Here is a 21571-nt window from a genome sequence, read left to right as displayed (position 1 = left end):
TGCCAAACAAGGGTTTGATAGTGCAACATTTCGACTGATATTATCTGGTACTTATATTTTTATCTGATACACAACTAAGAAGGCATTATTTGTAACAGAACACCAAAATATAAAATTTTTAGGTGAGGAAATGCCCCTCCTTAACTTTGAGCTACATCATCGGACGATGGGGAAGGTTTGCAACTGATGGGGTGTTTCCTCTGCCCTGCTCTTTGGAGGCTTTTCTCAAAAAAAAGACCCAGAACATGCTGGGAGGGCCGCACTGTATGTATATAACTCCTCTTGGAACAGTGCAGCACATTATGGCTCCTCTCATACGGAGGTTGTTGCTGCCTCCAAAAGTTGTTCTAATTATTTTTTTCCTCACACAGTATGTCTGCCATCAGCTGCTGTTATCTCTGACTTAGTAACCCCGTGGTTCCTTTGTTCTTCAGAGCATTTCAATTGGTTCACTGGTAATGTCAGTGCACTGACTCAGTTTTCTTGATGGGTTTTTTTTTCCACCCACAGACTGCTCGCTTCTTCTTATACTGTTACATCTTCAGCTAAAAAGTCTCCACCGGCAAACCGCAACTGAGAAAAGACATTTATCACTTCTTCTTATTTGAGCATTTAGCATTAATGTGAGACATCTGGGCAACACCTGTCCGTCACACGTTCAAATATTTTTCCTCATCTAAAAATGTGCTATTCCGTTACAAATTACGCTATATTCAGAGTTGTGCATCAGATACAGATAGAAATACTTCAAAATAATCTTCTTGTACTTTTATTAATGTCCAAAATAACGCTAAAGACATTGGCTTTACTCTTCTAACACTTTTGGCTATGAGTTGAACATTGATTTAGCCACATGCTAATTTGTCTGCAATATCTTTCTCTTAACTTATTTGCATACTTCTTTCCAGTTATGAGATTATTGTCTGGTGTTGTCATTTAAGCTCCCTGTCTACTTTTCTGTCCTCAGGCATGGAAAGGCCACCTGTAGCCCCCAAGCCAAAGTTCATTCCCAACCAGAGGCCAGTCTTGTTTCCTCTAGTCCCCAGAAGAGATGGCCTCTCGCCTCTGTCCCCTGGCCCTCCAAGAAAGGTTAAACCAGCGCTTCCCCCCAAACCCTGCCTGGCTAAACTTCTCTCTCCTACAGAATCCAAGCCCCCGATTTGGAAGAGCGTGCAACAAAAACCTGCTTTAGAAACCCATCAAAGAGTCGCTACTCTTAACTCTCACAATGGAATTTCACATAGTAAGAAGCCGGACTGGGATTATATTATTCCCATTTGCCTGTGCAACCAAAAAAGCTGCGCATGCATTAAGAACAAGAAGCTTGAGCAGGGGGAAAAAGACTTCGAATCATCACATGTAGGCAAGACAGAAGAAAAGCAAAAGACTGTTCCTATACCTCGGGGGTTTCAGGATAACAACCGAGGGAAAACAAACAACACCAAGTCCCAAGTGATGAACAATTTATCAAGCAATGGTCACATCATTAATGACGATAAAATCACCAGGAACCAAAACCACAACTCTGACTCTTACAATCTCAGTACTGAAAACGGTGTTGGGCCATCTCCCAGATCATCAAGTGAAGGTATAGAGACCAGTGCAATAAGTCCAGACGTACATGGAACAGGACAAAAGGCTGGTAGCCTTGGCAAAGAGCAAACCAGTGCGTTACAACCCAAACGTCCCCCACCAGTCCTTAGGAAGCCTCACCCTGTCCCTGTTCCACGGAAACCCAGGAGAGGTGTCCCTGCCCATCAGGAAAAGGTGGAGAAGGACAGGGATGAAACTGCTGTCCAGGAAAAGAGGGAAGCAAGTGTCAAAGAGGTAGAGGTATCAACAGACGGAAAAGGATGCTCATCCTTATCCGTCAGCAAACCCGGCAATGAAAACAGGCCACCAGTGTTTCTGTCTGCAAGGCGAGCCTGTCCACCTCCAGTCCCTCCTTTCAGGAAAAAGCCTTTGCTGTCTAACCATTCGAACACACCTTCCCCTTCTGTGCAGACTCCGTCTAAGGACATGCGGGTTGAAGATTCAAGTAGGAGCAGCGGCATCCATGAGATAGAGTTATGTGTTGATGGTGAGGTTGATGAGATGCAGAAGAAAGTTGTGGATGATCAGGGAGAAAGTAACCGTATGCCTTTTCACACATTGCTTAAACAACCTGAACTCGAAGACCTTCCAACCACCATTTTTTCAGCAGAGGACAAAAGCATGGAAAACAAAACGGCAAGGAAGCATCGTAGAAACAACAGCTCTTTGGGACTCATTCAGAAGAAGGAAATATTGGAGGGTAAAGGTGTGAATAAGTTAGAAGGCTTTGAGGCAAGGCAAGTCAGTACTGTACCAGATGGAGTATCGAAGGAATTGATGAGACGGGAACTGCCTTTAACTCCTGATGAGAAACCCAGCAAAAAACATGCAATGGCTGGAAACAATAAGCCTTCTCGTAGTAGCACCGCCAAAAAGAAAGCCAAATCCTTTTCTTCTGCTGACCACAGTCGCTCTGAAGCACAGAGGGGAAATTCCTTCAAGAAAATGCTAGAACTGAAGCTCGTCAAGAAGACACCACCAAAGACGCCGGCAAAACCAGACCGGACTAATGAATCCACGGCGAATGATTCCATACCAGAACCTCACAGGGATCGTTTTGTACAGCAGAACTTCCCAGTATTTGTTGGCACCGATAACAATTTCCATCACTCACAAACCGACGTTGAACAGAGTGTTGACGGAGATGAGCTTTACCCTGAACCCAAGGAGTCTCCCGTCTATGAGACCATTCCTCTATATGACAATGTTCTACAATATGAGAATGTAAATGTGGGACAGGCTCGCTCTGATCCAGGTTTCCACACAGAAGGCTGGCCGAGATCTCCTCATGACGATGAGGGGATTTATGAGACACAGGACCCATATTTCTCTCTTGTGAAAAACTCAGAACAGGATCAGACACCAACAGAATACCACAGGTAAACTTAGTTTCAGTTCTCTTCATCAGTGTGTGCTGCATGATGTCACTGTTAGTTCACCTACAAAATACTTGGTTACTGGCAGAACCTGACTCTTTCATATGGCTTACAAAAACATTAATGATGACCAATCAAGAGCAAATGTACAAAGAGCTGCAGTAATCTAAACTAGATATAATTACAACATAAATGTCCAACTCCATAACTGTGCAAGAAGCCTTGGCTGTAAAATGGGAACTTATATTTGTATATTGCAAATGTTTTTTTGGTAAGCGCAGCTATTGTTGAAGAAATGTGGATCAAACTGAATTATTAAAAAGCGATGATCCTCAAGGAATCATATAGAAAAATAACAAGAAGAGGAAAGGACTCTTCAGGTATTCCACAGGGATTATTAAAGACTATGTCCCCTAATAGACAGAAAATACCAAATTTAATGTGGTCAAAGCTTCAGACGACAACAGTATCTCTGTGTTTTTGTTCTCTTTGTATACATGTTGCACTAGTATTGCTATGAATACATGTGTGCACACAAATAGGAAGAATGAAGACAGTAAAAAGCCTGTCAGGTTTCTGCTTTGTTCTGCCAAACATGCCTCCCTCATCATTGTAGTTCAAACTGAGCAACAGATGCATGCTAAAAGTACTTTTAGCAGACCTCAAAGAATGGTTCATAGGTAAGAGCGACGGCTCTGATGACCCAAACGCTCTGAATGCTGTAGTGTTTCTGTGCAGTTGTTTTAAGGGTGGTGCCGCTGTTTCAGCTGCAGCGCTCCCTGAGGGAATAGTGGAATTTTAGAAGCATCTTGAAAGCAATTTTTTTCCACTGTAATCTTTTTGAGCACAGTAAGCTACAAGCTCATGGTTTGTAATTTATGCCTGGTTCATGTTTTCTAGACACCTGTTGGGTTTGGCAGAGTCAATCCAAATTAACACTCTGATTATATACAAGCAGCTGGACTGGCGTTAGCGGGGCGTGACAGAAGTGATTATTTGTATTTCAGAGGGGTTTTTTTTCTTGCATGCTAACTTTGTTTTTGTTTTTTGTTTGTAAAACTTCCTTTTCAGTTTGAGCATGATATATATATATGTATATATATATACATATATATATATAGGGAGAGAGAATAAGCTTTCTTTGAAGGGGACGAGTCATCAGATAATGTGCTGAAGCAAGCATTTCAAATTTAAACCCCCTCTTATCTCACGCAGTCACTATTTTAAGCCAGCTTGCTTTCCTGTTTGCTAACCGCATGTCAGAATATATTTGTGTTATAAACAGAGTTTGCTAATTCTCTATTAACATTTTCATGTTTGCAATCTGAACAGAAACTCTGCTGATGAGGAGGCAGCGTTTATTAGTGACACTTTCTCCGACGATGACATCGCAGTCAACACCTCCGATGAGGAGGATGAAGATGATCCAGCGCAGAGTACGGTGAGTTTCCGACGTCGGTAGGTTTGTGCAGCGAGAATCGGCACACAGCATTTGCCCTTCCTTTCTTCTTCTCATTGTTCACTTCAGCACTGAAATGGAAGATCTGCTTCAATGTGCTCACTGTCTGTAACGCAGAAATGTTAATGCGCTGAGTGAAACTCTGGTTCTGCATCTTTTACAGGTGCAGAGTGAACAGACGAAAAGTAAGATACAACACATCGCTACCGAGATCATGACCTCCGAGAGTGTGTGAGTTAAATGTTTTTAATCTCTCTCACTGCTATCTAGGTTATGTGGCGCCTTGGAAAAGCATCCAACTCCTTTGGACTCTTCAATGTTTTTGTCACATTACAACCACAAGCTTATATTCTGTCACAGACTAATGCAAAGTAGCATTGATAGGTGCAAAGTGTCAACTATCAATGCATAATAATACATGACTTCCAAGTTAGCTTTTTTTTAGATTGCATTTGTAGTCAGCATCTTTTACTCTCATTCCATCCAAATTAAAATATGGTGCAACCAATTCTCTTTCATGGGTCACCTAATTAGTATCCAGCTGCTTTGTGAAGGCCTTAAAGGTTTATTAGAGAACATTAGTGAACAAACAGCATCACGATGGCAAAGGAATAAAGGCATGGATGTCTACCTAAACTGGCAGGTCAAGCAAGGAAACCAGAAATCAGAGCAGCTGACAGACAAAATCTCCATGCTAATTCTGGAGCAGGAGACAGGACAACAATTAGCTCTGCACTCTACAAACCTGGCCTTCATGAAAAACTGTCAAGAAGAAAACCTTTGTTGGAAAAGAGAGAGGCTGAATGGCTTCGTTCACTTCCTTTGCTGACATGAACAAACTAAACCATAAACAGGCTGCAATTCTAAAACGGCGCAGAAAATCGACCTCTTTCACGACTCCTCCTTCTGAATTTCATTCAGGACTGATTGGCCCAGATGAAATTCATTCTGAGAAATTGAGCTCAATGGGAGAAATGCCAGACGGAGCAGTGAAGGGAGATGAGAAACTAATGGACTTGTGTAGAAAGACAAATGAGAGCAGGTTATGCTCTCATTAGTTCAGAGCTGTTTTGCCCACAGCTCTATGTGGGGCTGAAAATTGAACACTCTGTATAACAGGTTTTGCCAAGAATCTGTGGCAAAACTTGAAAATTGATGTTGACAGACATTCTCTATCTGTTCTGACTGAGCTGATCTTTTTTGTAATGCAGAAAGCTCCACACCTTCAGTATCTAGATGTGCAAAGCTGGGACACATGGCAAGAGACAACCTGCTTTAGTGCATAAGCCAGCCACACTTTTAAGATTTTTACTTGTTGACAGATTTGAAAACCTGTTTAATTTTACCTTCCAGTTAACGAGTTTAACTGGAAGGTAAACAAACATAGATAGGCCTACGCATAGGCTTATCTATGCCTATGCATAGATAGGCATTTTACTTGCCTATCTATGCAAGTAAAATGCATCATCATTAGTGGCTGTAATGGGACAAAGTTTGAAAAGGCAATTAAAGCATTTGTATGGAACTTGCAGAGTTTGTATCAACCTTGGTTAATAGCTTTGGTTTTATTTTTAGTCTAGTTCTGAGATAAACGTCTTCCTCTGGATTGGTATATTTTAAATAGAAATGACTAAATGGAAACAAAATGCAGATACTTAACACAAATTTCAAATAATATCCATAGGAGATCATTTTATTTCACAAACATTTTCTATGAAACAGATGCAAACCTGTTTCACTTCATAAATATGCATGTGATGTATAATGTTAACCTGTTTTGAACCAACAGACATCATTTCATTTAACTCAGTCTTTACAGGGAAATACTTGCCTGAGGTTATTTCTAATACTTTAGTTTTAAAACAATGAGCTCCTCACTCGCCGACTGTAGCCTCATTTGCTTTTTCTCCTTTCCTGTTTCTCGCAGGTTTGTTGACGTCCTGAAGCTGCTCCATGTTGTAAGTAGCCACACGTCCGACCAAAATGGCCTTTTTGTCCACCTAGAACCACCTTTGTTTTTGTTGTGACAATAGCAGAGTCTTGTCAGAGCGAGCGCCTCAAAGCTGCCTGAGCTCAGCGTCTCCAGATGCGTTTCATTAGCGAAAGAAATGGGGGCACTCCCTGAGCAGCATAACCGCCCTCAGTTTTGTTTTTTTCACATTCCTCTCAGTGGTCCCCAGACTCTCAGTAAACTCAGATGGAAGAAATCCGTTATTTAGACTCACAAACCTCTTTTTTCCTCTGAGGAATTTAATCTTTAATCAAAGGCACAGACAAATGATTATGAGTTTCCTCTACAACATTTCCTGTGAGGTGTTTGTTACAAGTGACAACGCACATTAAAGAATGCAGGTATTTTGTATATGTTGACCGACAACAACAATGCCTCGCGTCTTAGCTCTTGCCCTGTTTTGTTTAAACGAAACGAAAACTATTTATTTAATTATTAAGAAAAGCTTTCAGTGAAACTTGCAACACCAAGAATTAGCACAGACAGGTTTAATGTTCAATAAAAATCTAAAATGTGACTTGATGATTAAGCTAAATAAAGCTGCTAGCTGCATCTAGTACCATATGTTTTGACTAAATATTTACATCAGGGTCCACTTAGGCCAAGGACAAAGTGTGTGTTTGAGTTCAGCACATGTCATTGTCTTTGTTATTGTTTGTATTGGTGACCAGCTGCACCCTCCCAGGCTTTGGGCTCCCTTTGTCTTAGAGACACATTTGGAAACGGAAAGCCACTGAGGTCACTTTGACATGCGCAAGTGGCGATGGTCCGTCTTACTGCAAGGCTTGGATGTCTGGAAGATCTTCACTTTCGATTTGGAACTGATGGACAACTTGGACAAAGTTTGTTTTTGTTGTTTTTTTTTCTCCCCACAAAAAAGACTCTCGCAGAGCTTCTTTCAAAAATGTACAACTTAGCAGAGCGTACAATGTAAAAAAAAAAAGCATGCATTGCATCCATTTCTTGATGGTTTTCTGGCCTTGATTCTATTAGGTCTATGAAAAGCATATTTTGATCTAACTATCGCAGCCAGGGCTACGCATTGGAAGAGTTGGCAGGACTGTTGCAATGCAGCAAGAAAGTCCTGGGTTTGAAACTGAGCCTCTGGTTTCTCTGCATAGAGTTTTGATTATTCTCTCTGATGTGTGTGTGGTTTCTCTCTGGGTGCTCTGCTTTCCTCCCACAATCAAAAGAACAGCTAAACAACTGTAACTTTTTACTTTTCTTTTTAAGCCATCTGGTAGACAGAGCTTACGTTGTAGTAACAAATATATTTGTCACTTTATAGTGATTTCTTTTTTCTTTAAGTGAAGGGGAAATATATCCGTGTGGTCAGAAATTCAATGGCCATTTTATAAAATCCGACACACCAAAGTCTTGAAGCTCCGTCTGATGATTTGAGATCGCTCCATTTCGCCCCAATGCCCTTCATGCCTTTTTGTAGTTTTGACTGTTTCATACTCGACTCTTTCAGCCACAAAATGCAGCTTCCTGCCACAGGATGTTTCTTATTGACCATGCTTTAGTTTGTTTTGTGTTACGGGGAACGTGCAACTCTAATATATAATATCTACCGGCAGAAGGTTGCTCAGAGTTCTTCTGTTTGTTTGTCACCGGTGGCCTTTATCTCAGAGTTCAGTAGCTAGAAAACCTGTTAGAGAGAAGTGAAACATTCAGTAAATGTTCCAGGAAATAAATTAAACCCAAACCATTGAGTGCTTCTAAACCATGGAAAGTTTAATATGTTGAAACCATCTTTTTTTTTTTTTTTTTTTTTTTTAAAGTTTTGTGCCAGTTATCAGCACATCCATTTGTCAGAGTCGTAAGAGTCAAGTGATCCAAATGAAAATCGGGACCAGAATAATTTGAAATATGATGTTTTGTAAATTCCTTTGAAAATGATACTCTATTGAATTAATTTATACATGAGATTTGAGCAGTTTTGACAGTTCATGAGGATACTGAAATACAAAGAAATCTAAACTGATAACATGGGTTCAGGCGAATGGGTGAGAAATAGTTTTACATGTAGGAAGGGACAATGGAGGCAAGTCCTAAACCTCACAATGTTACAGCGGACAATTTTCTTATTTCTAATTAAATAAAAACTTTTAAATTATTTATCATTCATTTCATACAAATGTATTTTTCTTCACGTTGAGTCTGAACCTTTTAGGAACAGAAAAACAACAAACTCAAACATAATTGCTTTTCCCCCCATTGTTTTATTGTATTTTTTACATCCTTATTTTCTAAAACGTACATTCAGCCTCGTAGTTGATATATGCAGGAAACAAAAGGTCATGAAATGAGACCATAGTTGGGCTGAATCATGCGCACATGAACAGGAAGTGGTTAAATCCCTGATATTTGTGGAGGAAGAATGTCCAGTAATGCAGAACAGTCACATATTCAGTTTGGAGAACAAGCAACAAAAAAAAAATCAAAATCCACCAAAAAGAACAACGCAGCCATTTGTTGGCCCTGTTATGGGCTGCATGCAGTTTTAACAGAGTTATTTACTCTGTTGTCTGTTCTCTCTGCAGAGTCGTCCCTTTTTTTATCCCCTTTCCCTAATTTGCTGCCACAATATTTCCATGTGACCCAACTTTTTCTGCATCAGCTGTTGGAGCAGAAAATGTTCACCACAGGAGTTGTTGTTTTTCCTGGCACTTCGACTAAAAAGCAGTTTTATTTGCCACCTGGCCTATAAACCACTTAAGACGCCACATCGTCTGAAAGATTTGCTCAGTGGTACCTCTGGCTTCGCCTGCGCTCTTGTTTCAGCCTTGAGTCATAGTTTTGGGAAATCTAAGACTTCTTGATGTGTAATCAGCTTGAGATGTAGCCAGTGACTTCCTCTTTGGTCTTCTTTTAAATAAAAAACTTTAGTATGGCTGAGTCACAGTTTTAAGGCAAGGGATGTTGATTTACAGGACGTCCGATGCCTGAACCTCTGAAGTAACTCAAACCAGAACTACAACCGCCTTATTCAGCATAATCCTGTCTTGTGTGTGTGTGTGTGTGTGTGTGTGTGTGAGTGAGACTTCCTGAATGTGATGTTATCCGTGTCTCTGACCAACAGGACTTCCGTGAGGCCGTGCACAAGGCATCTCGTCAGAACGGGAAGCCCGTGATTGAGGAACGTCATCTCAATCAGATCCTGTACTATCTCCCTCAGCTCTATGAACTCAACCAGGATCTGCTTAAAGAGCTGGAGCAGAGAGTTGCCAACTGGTATAAAGTTATTTTATATTTATGAATTTTTATATGCACAAATGTGTGCGAGTCCCTTTAATATCAAACCCACGCAAGGCCGTGAATTCGACTAAAAGTCAGGCTTTACAGCAGCAGTTTTGTTGCTGCTACATAGGTTTTCCTACTGCCCAACACATGGTCAGTGAAATTGGACAATAACTGTCTTAACCAGATCAGTCAGGTGTTATTGATTGCAATTATATCCCTGCATGATGAATAAGTAAATCCAAGTCTGGTGGCCATTGTCTGAGGATGAAGGCAGTAAACATGCAAATGGAGAAAATAATTGACTCGTATAAAATTAAGCCAAGTTGTTAGCATGAAGACCCATTGTGGTTGAAAAAAATTAAGAGGTTATGATTTCTAAACTAACACACTGACTGGACGAGAGAGAAACTGTGCAGCTGATGAGAGCGAAACTGTTTTATTTTTTGGGACATAAGGGCCTCATCAGGTGACCCCCAAACATTGATTTAAAGGCATATTTCTCTGTGAAGAATGGTGGTTCAGGTATCATCATAGGCACGTGTTTCTTCAACAATGAAGCTTTTATGTTGCTTATCAGGGATCAGTTCAAACACATCAAAATACTTGAACACGTCATGTTGTTGTTTTTTTACTCTGAAGAGTTTGTGTGTTTGGATTGGGCATTTGAGCAAAACGATCTCAAAAATACCAAAAAGCAAGTAACGTATAGTTTCCATACCAATAAGATTGGCATTGTGGAATGACTAACGTCAAGGAACTAGAAACCATGATGCCTCTGAAGCAAAACCAAGAACTGCAAAGGAATTGTGGGAGTTGGTCCAATAGTCCTGGGCTGGTATACCGGCTTACAGGTGACAGAGATCTGTCAGCCCCGTCCAACAGATTTGTGACGCAGTTCTCAGACACTGTAGATAAACGGATAAATACTAAATCAGGGGTTAATCAGGAAAACAAAATCTTCAAGCATTATTTTTAGTTTTAATTTTTGAGATTGTAAAGAAATATGCAGACAATGGTAACCATCAGAACTTCAAGAACCACCTCATTAACTCGAGTTGATTCGATTTGTGTCGTGCGCAGGGATGAGAGCACTCAGGTGGCTGATATCTTCCTGAAGAAAGGGCCCTATCTAAAGATGTACTCCACTTACATCCGCGAGTTCGACAAGAATGTGACCCTACTGGTAGAGCAGACTAAGAAGAACTCTGCATTTGGCGCTGTGGTAAAAGAATTTGAGGTAATCCCGCTGGCCAAACCAGTTTGGGGAGGTGTATCCATGTTGGCGGCATTACATTGTTTGTCAGAATAGAAGGACGTAATTTTGCCCCTGAAAACTGTCTCTTTTTTTCGTTTTATTAAGGCGAGCCCTCGCTGTGCCAACCTGGCTGTGAAGCATTACCTGCTGAAGCCAGTTCAGAGAATCCCTCAGTACCAGCTGCTGCTCACAGGTACGTCCAACACAAATATCTTCATCAACTACTGAGTAACAAGGTCTTTGTCCATTCATTTTGCTTAAAATCTTATCACTGTTGTGGAATACCAAACTGTCCATGTCTAACCAGCCTTCAAGGTCTCATCTTCTACCCCATTCTGCCCTCTAGTGTACAAAACGTAAAAGTTACCCCGCTTCAACAGTCCACCTATTATCAAGGATCTGCCCAAATCAGATTTAGTGACATAACAGAAGCTTTCGAAGTGTTTTGTGCGTCAAATGGATCAAGTCCAAAAATTTGAAAAATGCTCCAGGCATCACTGTTGTGTAATTACGTTACATAAGCACCTGCAGACCCTTTAGCCCAGGATTGTATTTCCACAACGTTCCTGGAATTGACGTCTCCAAAAGGCGATTAGTTGAAACCCGAAGTGGCAAATTCAAGTTTTCCCTTCATGCACCTTCGCTGTTGATCCTGAATCTAAAATCTTTTTTCCTCTTTTGCAGACTACCTAAAAAATCTGTCAGTAGACTCGGAAGACTACAAAGACACAGAAGGTAAACTCACAGCCGAGTTTTATTGCGTAATGTAAAATTAACTTCTTTGTAAAAGTGTTCATATTGTACAGATTTTTTTTTCTCCCCATTATGTGACATTACAGCTACAAACTGCAATGTTTCTTAATGGGATTCTATGTGCTGGTCCATAATCATGAAGTGGAAGGAAAATGTCAGTGGATATATATTTTTAAGTCTGAGACAAACTCATAATTGGATTTAGGTTTGGACTCTTCTAGATCAATATAACTTGATCAAAACCATTTCCTTGTGGCTTTTTGTTTAGTTTAGGAAAGGTAAAAGGCTCTAAAAGGTTTTCTCTGAGCATCGCCTCTTGGTCAGCTTTAACCATCTTCCTATCAACCCTGTCCGTCCTGCTTTGTATTTTAAAAAAATGACCTATTTGACAAATTGTGAAGGGAACTGCTTTGAATAGATCATATAGAGCAATCGACGTGTTTCATCTGAAAACACGAATAAAAACATGTTTTCTCAATCCAACCAGCTGCCCTTGCTCTTGTGAAAGAGGTGGCCAATCATGCCAACGACATCATGAAACATGGGGTGAGAGCTGCATCAAGACGTATATGGGGAATTTTGATAACATAAATATGAAATGCCTGTAAACTTCTGCTTTCATTCCAGGATAACTTCCAGAAGCTGGTTCAGGTCCAGTGTCGTCTGAACGGCAGCCATGAGATTGTCCAGCCGGGACGGGTGAGGCACTGAGGAATCTGTTTTAGTCTTCAGATAACTTTTTATGACTGAAAACGGTTGGACCACAGCAGCTAAATTAAATAAACATCTCTTCACTGGTGTTTATGCTCCAGATCTTCATCAAAGAGGGCGTCCTGATGAAGCTGTCCAGGAAGGTCATGCAGCCCCGGATGTTCTTCCTGGTAGAGTTCACTGCTACCTCTTTCATATGTCTTGTTTTTTGGATTAAAAAAAAAAAAGTAACACAAGCACAAATATGCTACTTATCTCAACAGTCCAGAAAGAAAGGCTTTTTTTTTCTCTCCCAAATGCAGCAGAACATTTTGTGATTTAAATAACACTATGGTCTAATATAAGGAGCTTATGTGTCAGAATTAAGCTGTCGTCAGATCAAAGCTCACAACAAAGAACGACCCTTTTTTTTTTTTAAAGTACCACGCAGACATTCAGCCTAAAATTAATCTTCCCTTTAATTCCTCTCCTCCCTGTCTTGTTGATTAGTGCTATTTTACTTTAGATTACCATGTGATAAGTAAGTAATTCACTATTATTTATTTAACTCTTTTATAAATGATGTAATCTTTCAATATTGGAATGTTATAACAACCTCAAGCAGCAGACCTATTTTTCTACATAAAATCAGATAAAAGTCCTCCAAAGTCTTTGATTCGTCAAACCGAAATCATATCCAAACAGGAAGATTGTCGGTGTTTAAGCATGAGGTTTCAAAAGTCATTCACCCAGGATCACATTATGAAATGGAGCACCACAATAATTTATCTATGTAAACTTCAAATTGTCCTAAAATAGGATTCCACGTGATAAATCTGTCAGCTGGGAGGAAAAAAACAGAATCGCTCTTCTTATTCTGAGTCTGTAGAGAAACCAAAGTAACTCTGCTGCAAATCCCGGTGGTGACACAAGAGAACGAGAAACCGCTACATCCGTTATGCTACATCTGTATTACATCATAAAACTTCTGAATCTTTTTTTTTTTTTTCTGTCTTTTAGCTTAGCGACGTGTTGCTGTACACCACCCCTGTTCAGCATGGCCAGTTCAAGCTTAAAAACATGCTGTCTCTGGCTGGGATGAAGGTGAGAGCTTCGCCTTTTTCTTACGTCCTTCATGTAATCACATTCATGTCATCTCGATGAGCTTCGTGCTGCCAACGCCGTTCACAATGCTGATAATTGCAGGTTAGCAAACCCAGTCAAGAGGCCTATCAGAATGAGCTGAACATAGAAAGTGTGGAGCGCTCCTTTATTCTCTCCGCAAGGTAAGTTTGAAAAAGGCACGGTAATATTCATCACGCTGTCGGGTTTATGTGGAGGGTTTTACCTTTTCTCTTTTTAAAGTTCGGCCGCAGAGCGAGATGAATGGCTCAAGACTATTTCCTCGGCCATCAGTGAATACACAAAGAAGAAAATTAGCTTTATGTCTTCTAACAAGCCAGAGGAGGTAAGAATATTTTTCAGCGTACGCTTTTCCTGTTTTGTGATCTAAAAGCCTGAGTCACTGTGATTTAAACACTCAGACTTTAGCGTGTATGATTCAGCAGTGAGTGGGAACTTCAATGCATCATTTTTGCTTTCATCCAGGAATATTTGGGCGAATGCGTTGATGGTCCACCTTTGGGATCCACAGCCCCCATTTGGATCCCGGACACACGAACCACCATGTGCATGATCTGCACTTGTGACTTTACCCTGACGTGGAGGAGACACCACTGCCGCGCATGTGGAAAGGTTCGCGGACAAATACATGCAGGATTTTTTTCTTTTTCTTTTTTTATTTCTACTCTTTAAGGACAAGTGTGATTTCTGAAATTGTTTTTTATTGACAAATAAAAACTATAGATTACCTCTTTCAAAAGAACTATGCAGCTGTTTTATACATCCAGTAGAAAAGGTGCCGTGCCTTGCAGAAGTATTTGTATACATTCTTGACTTAATACAAAGTGAGGTGTGAAATGGTAGGAAGTGACACATTAAAGATGTTTACAAATGAACATCTAAATAGTGTTGCATTCTTAACCATCATCTAACGCTCCAAAATAAAACCCAGTGCAACCAGTCAAATAATTAACGAACAGAGTGATATGACATCTTTCTATTATATGTAAAGGAACTATTGCTGTTAACATACCAAAACTTCCAAACTGACAGTGCTTAAACAAAACAACTAAATAGGTTTATGTATTAGCGTTTATAACATGCGACTGAAATGTTTTTGCGGTTTCATCCCCTCAGGTGGTTTGTCAGGCTTGTTCCTCCAATAAACACTGTCTTGCATATCTAAAGAAGCAGTCAGCACGAGTGTGTGACCAGTGCTTTGACGTTCTTGAGCATAAAAGTAAGCCTGAACATGTTTAGTCACTGTTTGATACCAACACGTTGCCATTCTTGCATATTCTTCTACACTCTCAGGGTATCGTATATCCCTAAAACAGACACCAGAGGTTCATAAACATGTTCTCACAGTTAAAGCACTTTCTGTTCAACAGATGAAATTTCCTCAGCAGCAACATTGCCGCCTGGAAGCAAGGCAACGGTTGCATTTAACAGAAAACATAAGAGGATACCTGCAACCCTGAAAGAGGTAACTGATGCTTTGTCCTGATTTGAATGACCCTTTATTCATACAGTGCTTTGCAAATGTATTCATGTTTCATGCTCATTATGTCTTGCAATGAAAGTCGTGTGACATATCTGAACTCGGCAGCCTAAATAGTCTGAGGGGCCTAACTTATTATCAATTTTATAAAGCTAAAGAAGGAAAAGTTAACTTTTTAGCTTTATAAATGCAAATATATAAAAAGCTGTTTGCTTTTTGGTGAAATTTTTCTTTTTAGGTTGTAGAACAAAGAAGAAAAAAACTTTTACAACAAAGGAGAGAAAATGTTGAGAGGAACTTAACAGTTCCATCCATTTCTGTCAAGAATTATCCAAAAAGAACAATCTGTATTTGATGCATATATTAACTAAAAACTACTAAAACTAGCCTGTCTTTTTTTATTTATACCTTAAAAAATTATGTCTTGAAATATAAGTATTATCCAAGGTTATTCAGAGCTTGGGTGGAAGGCCTAACAAACCACATTAGAGCCACAAGTTGCACTCTTTTGTGATAGATCAATACAAAGTAGAAGCAAAACTACACAAATTATTTTACAAATAAAAATCTGTAAAATGCGCCATCCATTTTGTATCAGGCCTTTTGTACTCTGATACACCAAAATAAAACCCTAAGCTTTGAATTGCCTTGTATAAATTTCAACAAAATGCATTGGAAGTTGGAGATAAATCACATGTATGTATACTTTTAAAGGGCACTCTGCAGAAAACGCACAACACAATTGCAAATATTCACTTTCTCACATGTCCTTTGAGGACTGATACTAATATAGCTTTTTATACAGTCACAACATGAGAGCTTTTTTAAATTTAGACCTAAAAACACACTTTTCTTTGTCTTAGGTGTCCGCAAACACGGATAATTCCTCCATGAGTGGGTATCTGCAGAGGTCCAAGCACAATAAGAAGCAGGGGAAGAGGCTGTGGTTTGTCATTAAAGACAAAGTCCTGTACACGTACGCCGCTAGTGAGGTATGCACGTCTCACCGTGTTCATCCGATGCAGAGAGACTCGTGAACCAGCCTGATATCTACCTTTGTTTTGGTTCTACCTCCAGGATGTGGCAGCCTTAGAGAGTCTGCCCCTGTTGGGCTTCGTGTTAAAAGTGGATTCCTCTCAGAAGCAGCAGTTTAAGCTCTACCACAAAAACACCCTTCACTACATTTTCAGGGCAGACGATGTGCAAACAGCCCAAAGGTATGTATGTGCAGCAGAAAAGATGAATGCAGCTTGGTTTGAAATCACACTGAGACAGCTGTGATTTCAACAGTATTTTCTCTTTTTTGTTTTTATGAATAGATGGATCGACACGTTCAAAGAGGCAGTCGTGTTGTAAATCTCTGAGTGGAGGGGTTTGTATTTTACCTCAGTGCTCCGTAGCTTTTACAAAGAAGAAGAAAGTCTTCTGGAAGCACCATTTTAGTTGAAATGACCCCCCCACCCCCATTTTTATCTTGTTCGATTGTTTTTACATTTCTGTAAATGTTATTTTTATATATGAGCAAAATTCTTTGCCTATAGGATTTATGGTATTTCATTGAGTACTAAGAGTATTCAATAATGCCAGGCTCTTGTCTCGGACCACTTTGACTTGTTAATGATGGCTGCAAATTTCTGAAAAATATTAGACCTATGTTTTGTTATAGCTTCAAAGGGTCCAAAAAATTGTGCAAAGGCTGTTTGTTGTTCCCTGACATCACACTGTCACTGTGCAAGAGGCTACACATTTTCAACACCGACTGTAAAAAAGTAACATTATTTTACATATTTTGCACTTAAGTCACTTAAAACTATGTACATATGAAATTTTGCATGTAAACTGAGAAATAGGAAATGACTGTAAAGCAAATAAAATCAAACGTCTGTGAATATTTGTATCACTGCTTTTCACTTTACTGCACTGTGCAAGGGTAAACATCTGGTATTTATTAAAAAGAGAAAAAGTACCATGTTGAATATTTATGAAAATATGTACTAGCTTTCCTAATTTTGTGTAATTTACATTTTATTTCCGGTATCTGGTAGTAGTTTTGTACATTGTTATGACTCACTCTTGTTTGCAGAAATGGCTAAATTCAGTTATGTTGGAGGATTTTTGAACATGAGCCTGTTTTAGGTCAGTCCACAACATCTTGAGCTATAAAACCAGTCTTTTGGAAATTTTTCAGAGGGGATTTTGAAATAATGGCTAAAAGTATCTGTAAACTAAGCTCTACCACAAAAACACCCTTCACTACATTTTCAGGGCAGACAGATATACATTTTCCTTTAGAGTTTCTTGGTGCAGGACACAAATTTATGGTTCCTTTAATTACAGAAAATCATCCAAGTCCTGAAGCAGACACAGAACATCACACTACTACCATTATTTGACTGTTTTTATGAAATGCTCCTCTATTTTTACTCCACATTTAATAGGCTTTTTGACTTTTTCCGACTCACAAATGTCATTGGGTTTTTCATAATTAAAAAATGGAAATTAAATTATAATGGTAAAGCATTAATAGTGACTTAGTTTAATTTCTGAAGGGACTATTAAGACCCCACACTTGCTGATTTGCGGCTCCTTTGAGAACAGCTGAAGAAGAAAAATGTTGATGTCCTTTTTCTAGTGAATAAACAAATTTCAGTGAGGTGAAGTGAATTAGATGGCTTAAAAAGAGTTAACAGCGATACAAACACAAGGAAGTTCTAGAGTATAGCATTACACTGTTTCAGTGTTTATTACATTAAGCCATACAAAACTTTCAGTTCATCCAGTAACTTACTGGAATATACATGCAGTTAAAAAATCCTGGGGAAAAACAACCCAAAAAACAATTGGACTCAACGATCCAAAATATGAGAGACAGCCTATAGAAGAACACTTTAAGCACTGAATCTAAAAAGTATCTAAGACTTTTAAAAACTATGTACACAAATGATCAACTTAAACTCAAATCTACATTTATCTCTTTCAAGCAAGTAATTTAAAAATGAATCTAAGCAAAACACAACTAGATAGAGTTCAAAATTGTTGTCATTTTTACCTTAATTGTAATTCACACTCTTAAATCCGAGCCACCAGCATTATTTATAGACAGCCAGTTAAAGGAGACAGTCCGATGCAGAGCTGACAGACAGTCAACATACCGCAGCCGCTGTCATACATAAACCGCAGCAACGTTAGTGCGCATGCGCATCAAACCTTTATGGATGAAAAAGGTCACGAACTCTGACCCTCTCGACAACTGCAGAAAACACTTCCAATATTATTGCATTGAAAGCAATACATTTTATTACATATCGGATTTTCAAAAGGTAAGAGACATTCGTTACTGCGAAAGTACGCGAGACTCATGAGAGAGTATCGCGCTGTTGGAGAAGCAGGAAGGAAGTTGCCATTAGCTACTAGCTAACAACCAGCTAACATAGCTTGTCATAGTCTGGAGCTACACTGAGGTCTGGTATGTCTATGCTCCTACAAAGTCATGCTTTTTTACTAGCCTCATGCACCAGTAGGTGGACTTTAAGAGACGCTGAGCGAAGGTAATGTTAATAAAAGGTGACAGCTAGTTAGCTTAGCAGCGTCAGCTAACAGAGCTACTGCTACCTTCGGTGCTAGCGCTGCTCCATAGATTCCTAAATAAAGGCATCCATATTGCAGGAAATCGTCATATAAACAGTTAGCGGTGTCAACCTGTCAGTTGTCTTGTTATTTAGATGATATGGGTGAAGATCCAAAGCCTCCCAAAACGAATTTTGGCCGGTTGTCGAAAACGGAACTATCTCTGTTGGCATCTCGGGCCTTGAACCCTAGTGTTCTTTAACCCTTCAATGTTGACCTTTCACCGACAGGAAAAGAAATACCTTTATCTTCCGTATAGATTTTAAGTAGCCGGCTGTCAGTGGCATGTGTAAATATAGTGTTTTTACCACTCATTTGATATCACCGGATACAGCTCTTTAGCGGTTTTTGCGGGGTTTTGGCTAACGGTAGCTTGGTTGCTTTCCCGCAGGCTCCACATTACTAACACGCCTTGACATCCAACATAATAAACCAAGTGGTTGTTTATACTTTCCGACCCAGGCAATTTCGAATGAACTGACACAAGTGTACGCTTAATCACATATATACAAGTCGGATCGATGCTTTAGCGTGTTGCATGCACCATGTAGAGGGGAGAGAATGAGATGCTAACAACATATAAAGGTGGAGGTAAAGTCTGATTGTAACGCAACCAGAATCTATTTTCGCTGAGAGTGCTTTCATTGTTTTGGATAATCATGCTGCTTTATGTCAGGATCTATTGTTTCTTGTTGCTGGGCATCAATAAGTTAGAATGTCAATAAAGTGTATATATCTATTGCAAAGGTTATTTGCTGATTTCAGTGATTATGGCTCATAGCTCATAATAAACCCAGTTTTACAACATATCAATACAATTTTAAAGCCATGGGAAATTGAAGTCTTAATCAGGTTATTATAAAAATATTTGTACCTTGAAAAGCCTGTTTCCCCCGGGCCCCAGTAACACAAATCTGCATATGTTGTATGAATGTCATTATTTACCAAAATAAATAATAGGACTTCAAAATGACTGGTCTCTTACTGTGATGATTTCTGCCGTACAGGTGTGCATGCCTCATGGGGCACTGATGTGAGGAGCGGCGGATGAAGGTGTGCGCAGTATTGGAATGGATGGACAGACTCACAAGATTCAGCTTGTGTCAACAGACAACAGCATGGCTTTAGGACATCGAATCCAGGTGAATGAGAGGACTCTCTGCCCTTTGGACAATTCATATCAATGTGTGCTCTAGCTGCAAAAAACAAAAATAAAACGTAGATACTCTGCTTACACTTTCTATGTTATTTCCTCTGATAGATCGTAACTGATCAGCAGACCGGACAGAAGATCCAAATTGTCACAGCACTTGAGCCGTCCTCCCCCGGGAAGCAACAGTTCATCTTGGCGAACGCCGACTATTCCCCTGGCGGGAAGGTGATTCTGGCCAAGCAGGAAGGCTCTCCTAACAAGGTGATCCTCGCCTCTTCGGACGGCTCCGGGGTCAACCAGCTGCTTTTTGCCGCCCCCGAACTGGCAGGACAGCAGATTCAGGTAACGGTCCAAAGCATGTCGACTTCGTCCCCGATTCTGTTTCCATAAACAAGCCTCTGGAAGAGCATATGACTGAATCATAGGTCTGTTTAGTCAGCCTAAACCTACCGCAGTGTTTATTGTCTTAAATCATCCCGTCGTGTTGTGCTTGTCAGTTTGTGACTGACGGCTCGGACCAGTCTATCGTCAAGCCTGTGGTGGAGTACTGTGTTGTCTGTGGGGACAAGGCGTCAGGTAGAAATAACACTTTACTCAACTACTGACAGTATTTTTCTGAACGTTAAGCCAGTGTTGTGTGTGTTTGTAGCAAGCTGTAACATTTCCTTCTCTCTCAGGGCGTCACTATGGAGCCGTCAGCTGCGAGGGCTGCAAGGGCTTCTTCAAACGTAGCATTAGAAAGAACCTGGTGTATACCTGCAGGGGATCGGGAGAATGTGCCATTAACAAACTACACCGAAACCGCTGCCAGTACTGCCGACTACAGCGCTGTATAGCTTTGGGCATGAAGCAGGATTGTAAGAGAACCTTTTTAACTACTTATTCACCTTTGATAACGTGTCGGCAAGGATTCAAGCGCCTTACCGTCGGGAACTGTGTCGTCTTCCAGCTGTGCAGTGCGAACGGAAGCCCGTCGAAGTCGCCACCAGAGAGAAATCGCTGAATTGTGCGGCCTCCACGGAAAAGATCTACATCCGGAAGAACCTTTGCAGTCCTCTGGCTGCCACGCCCACTTTTGTATCTGAGAAGGAAACCGCTCGGTACATAACATTCACCCCAAGATACCACAGTAATGATATGTCCAGTTGACATTGAACTATACATGTAGTGTTGATGTCAAACAATAGATGTTCTGTTTGCATATTTATAGCAGAATAGCACACAGAAGTAAAATAGTTTAAATATGTCTAAAACATGTTTTTAAACGTATTTAAAAACATCCTTTTTCATGTTTATTTTTAGCTATTTAAATACAATAGTAGCAGAATGTAACCCAACTATTAAGCAGCAGTGGCTTCTTATTACTCAATTTGACTTTAATAACTGGATATCAGACATGGACTATTTTACATTTCTAAGCAAATATGATTTTAAAATGCAACGGCTGAGTTTTTAAAATGTTTTTGGTATTTTAAAAAGTTGATATACAGGGTTTCCCCCAGCAAACTAGTTAAGCCTGGTGATAAGGTGCTTGGGAAGTCTACCAGTGGCCACTGTGTTGTGGTGTTCAAATAATGTGGAAAAATTTACAGAAATTTTTGAAAATAAAACAATAAAGAAAATAGAGCGGTGCACTAAATAAAGCTAGTATTTCTGCAGGTTTTGTATGTAGAACCAAATACCATTATCTGTTTTTAAATAGATAATTGTCTGCTAAAGATTAATAATGCATTATTATGTATAAATCTAGCGTAAAACCCGTCTTTGCTATCNTATTGTATTTTT

At 39.8% G+C, this 21571-nt stretch overlaps 2 protein-coding genes across 4 annotated transcripts in view; both read left to right on the top strand.

The window, feature by feature from the left end:
• The window catches only part of LOC103154896 (FYVE, RhoGEF and PH domain-containing protein 6-like), an 18053-nt gene extending 1158 nt beyond the window's left edge, over nt 1-16895 (top strand). The window contains exons 2-21 of the mRNA XM_007576352.2: nt 968-2972; nt 4302-4410; nt 4592-4659; nt 6356-6386; nt 9525-9676; nt 10766-10922; nt 11046-11133; nt 11625-11675; nt 12181-12239; nt 12321-12392; nt 12506-12574; nt 13404-13487; nt 13590-13669; nt 13749-13851; nt 13992-14138; nt 14643-14745; nt 14897-14991; nt 15870-15998; nt 16084-16223; nt 16326-16895. Of these exons, the coding sequence (XP_007576414.1) occupies nt 970-2972; nt 4302-4410; nt 4592-4659; nt 6356-6386; nt 9525-9676; nt 10766-10922; nt 11046-11133; nt 11625-11675; nt 12181-12239; nt 12321-12392; nt 12506-12574; nt 13404-13487; nt 13590-13669; nt 13749-13851; nt 13992-14138; nt 14643-14745; nt 14897-14991; nt 15870-15998; nt 16084-16223; nt 16326-16362 (3777 nt within the window). The 5' untranslated portion in view covers nt 968-969 and the 3' untranslated portion in view covers nt 16363-16895. The remainder of the gene's footprint in view (nt 1-967; nt 2973-4301; nt 4411-4591; nt 4660-6355; nt 6387-9524; nt 9677-10765; nt 10923-11045; nt 11134-11624; nt 11676-12180; nt 12240-12320; nt 12393-12505; nt 12575-13403; nt 13488-13589; nt 13670-13748; nt 13852-13991; nt 14139-14642; nt 14746-14896; nt 14992-15869; nt 15999-16083; nt 16224-16325) is intronic.
• Nucleotides 16896-17768: 873 nt separating this feature from the next.
• Nucleotides 17769-21421, top strand: LOC103154894 (nuclear receptor subfamily 2 group C member 1-B-like). 3 transcript variants are annotated; one of them, XM_007576348.2, is made up of 6 exons: nt 17769-18326; nt 19641-19775; nt 19895-20128; nt 20284-20362; nt 20464-20643; nt 20736-21421. In XM_007576348.2, the coding sequence occupies exons 2-6, from the start codon at nt 19704-19706 to the stop codon at nt 20933-20935; spliced, it is 765 nt and encodes a 254-aa protein (XP_007576410.1). In that variant the 5' UTR covers nt 17769-18326; nt 19641-19703; the 3' UTR covers nt 20936-21421. The 3 variants fall into 3 exon arrangements, with proteins under 3 accessions (XP_007576410.1, XP_007576411.1, XP_007576412.1); XM_007576349.2 differs by lacking the exon at nt 17769-18326 and adding an exon at nt 18339-18472; XM_007576350.2 differs by lacking the exon at nt 17769-18326 and adding an exon at nt 18339-18554.
• The last annotated feature ends 150 nt before the right edge of the window (nt 21422-21571 follow it).

The sequence above is a fragment of the Poecilia formosa genome, unplaced genomic scaffold (assembly GCF_000485575.1).
Source record: "Poecilia formosa unplaced genomic scaffold, Poecilia_formosa-5.1.2 Scaffold405, whole genome shotgun sequence".
Lineage (NCBI taxonomy): Eukaryota > Metazoa > Chordata > Actinopteri > Cyprinodontiformes > Poeciliidae > Poecilia > Poecilia formosa.
The sequence above is the reverse complement of the archived record's forward strand: the minus strand, read 5'-3'. Positions and strand labels throughout refer to the sequence as shown.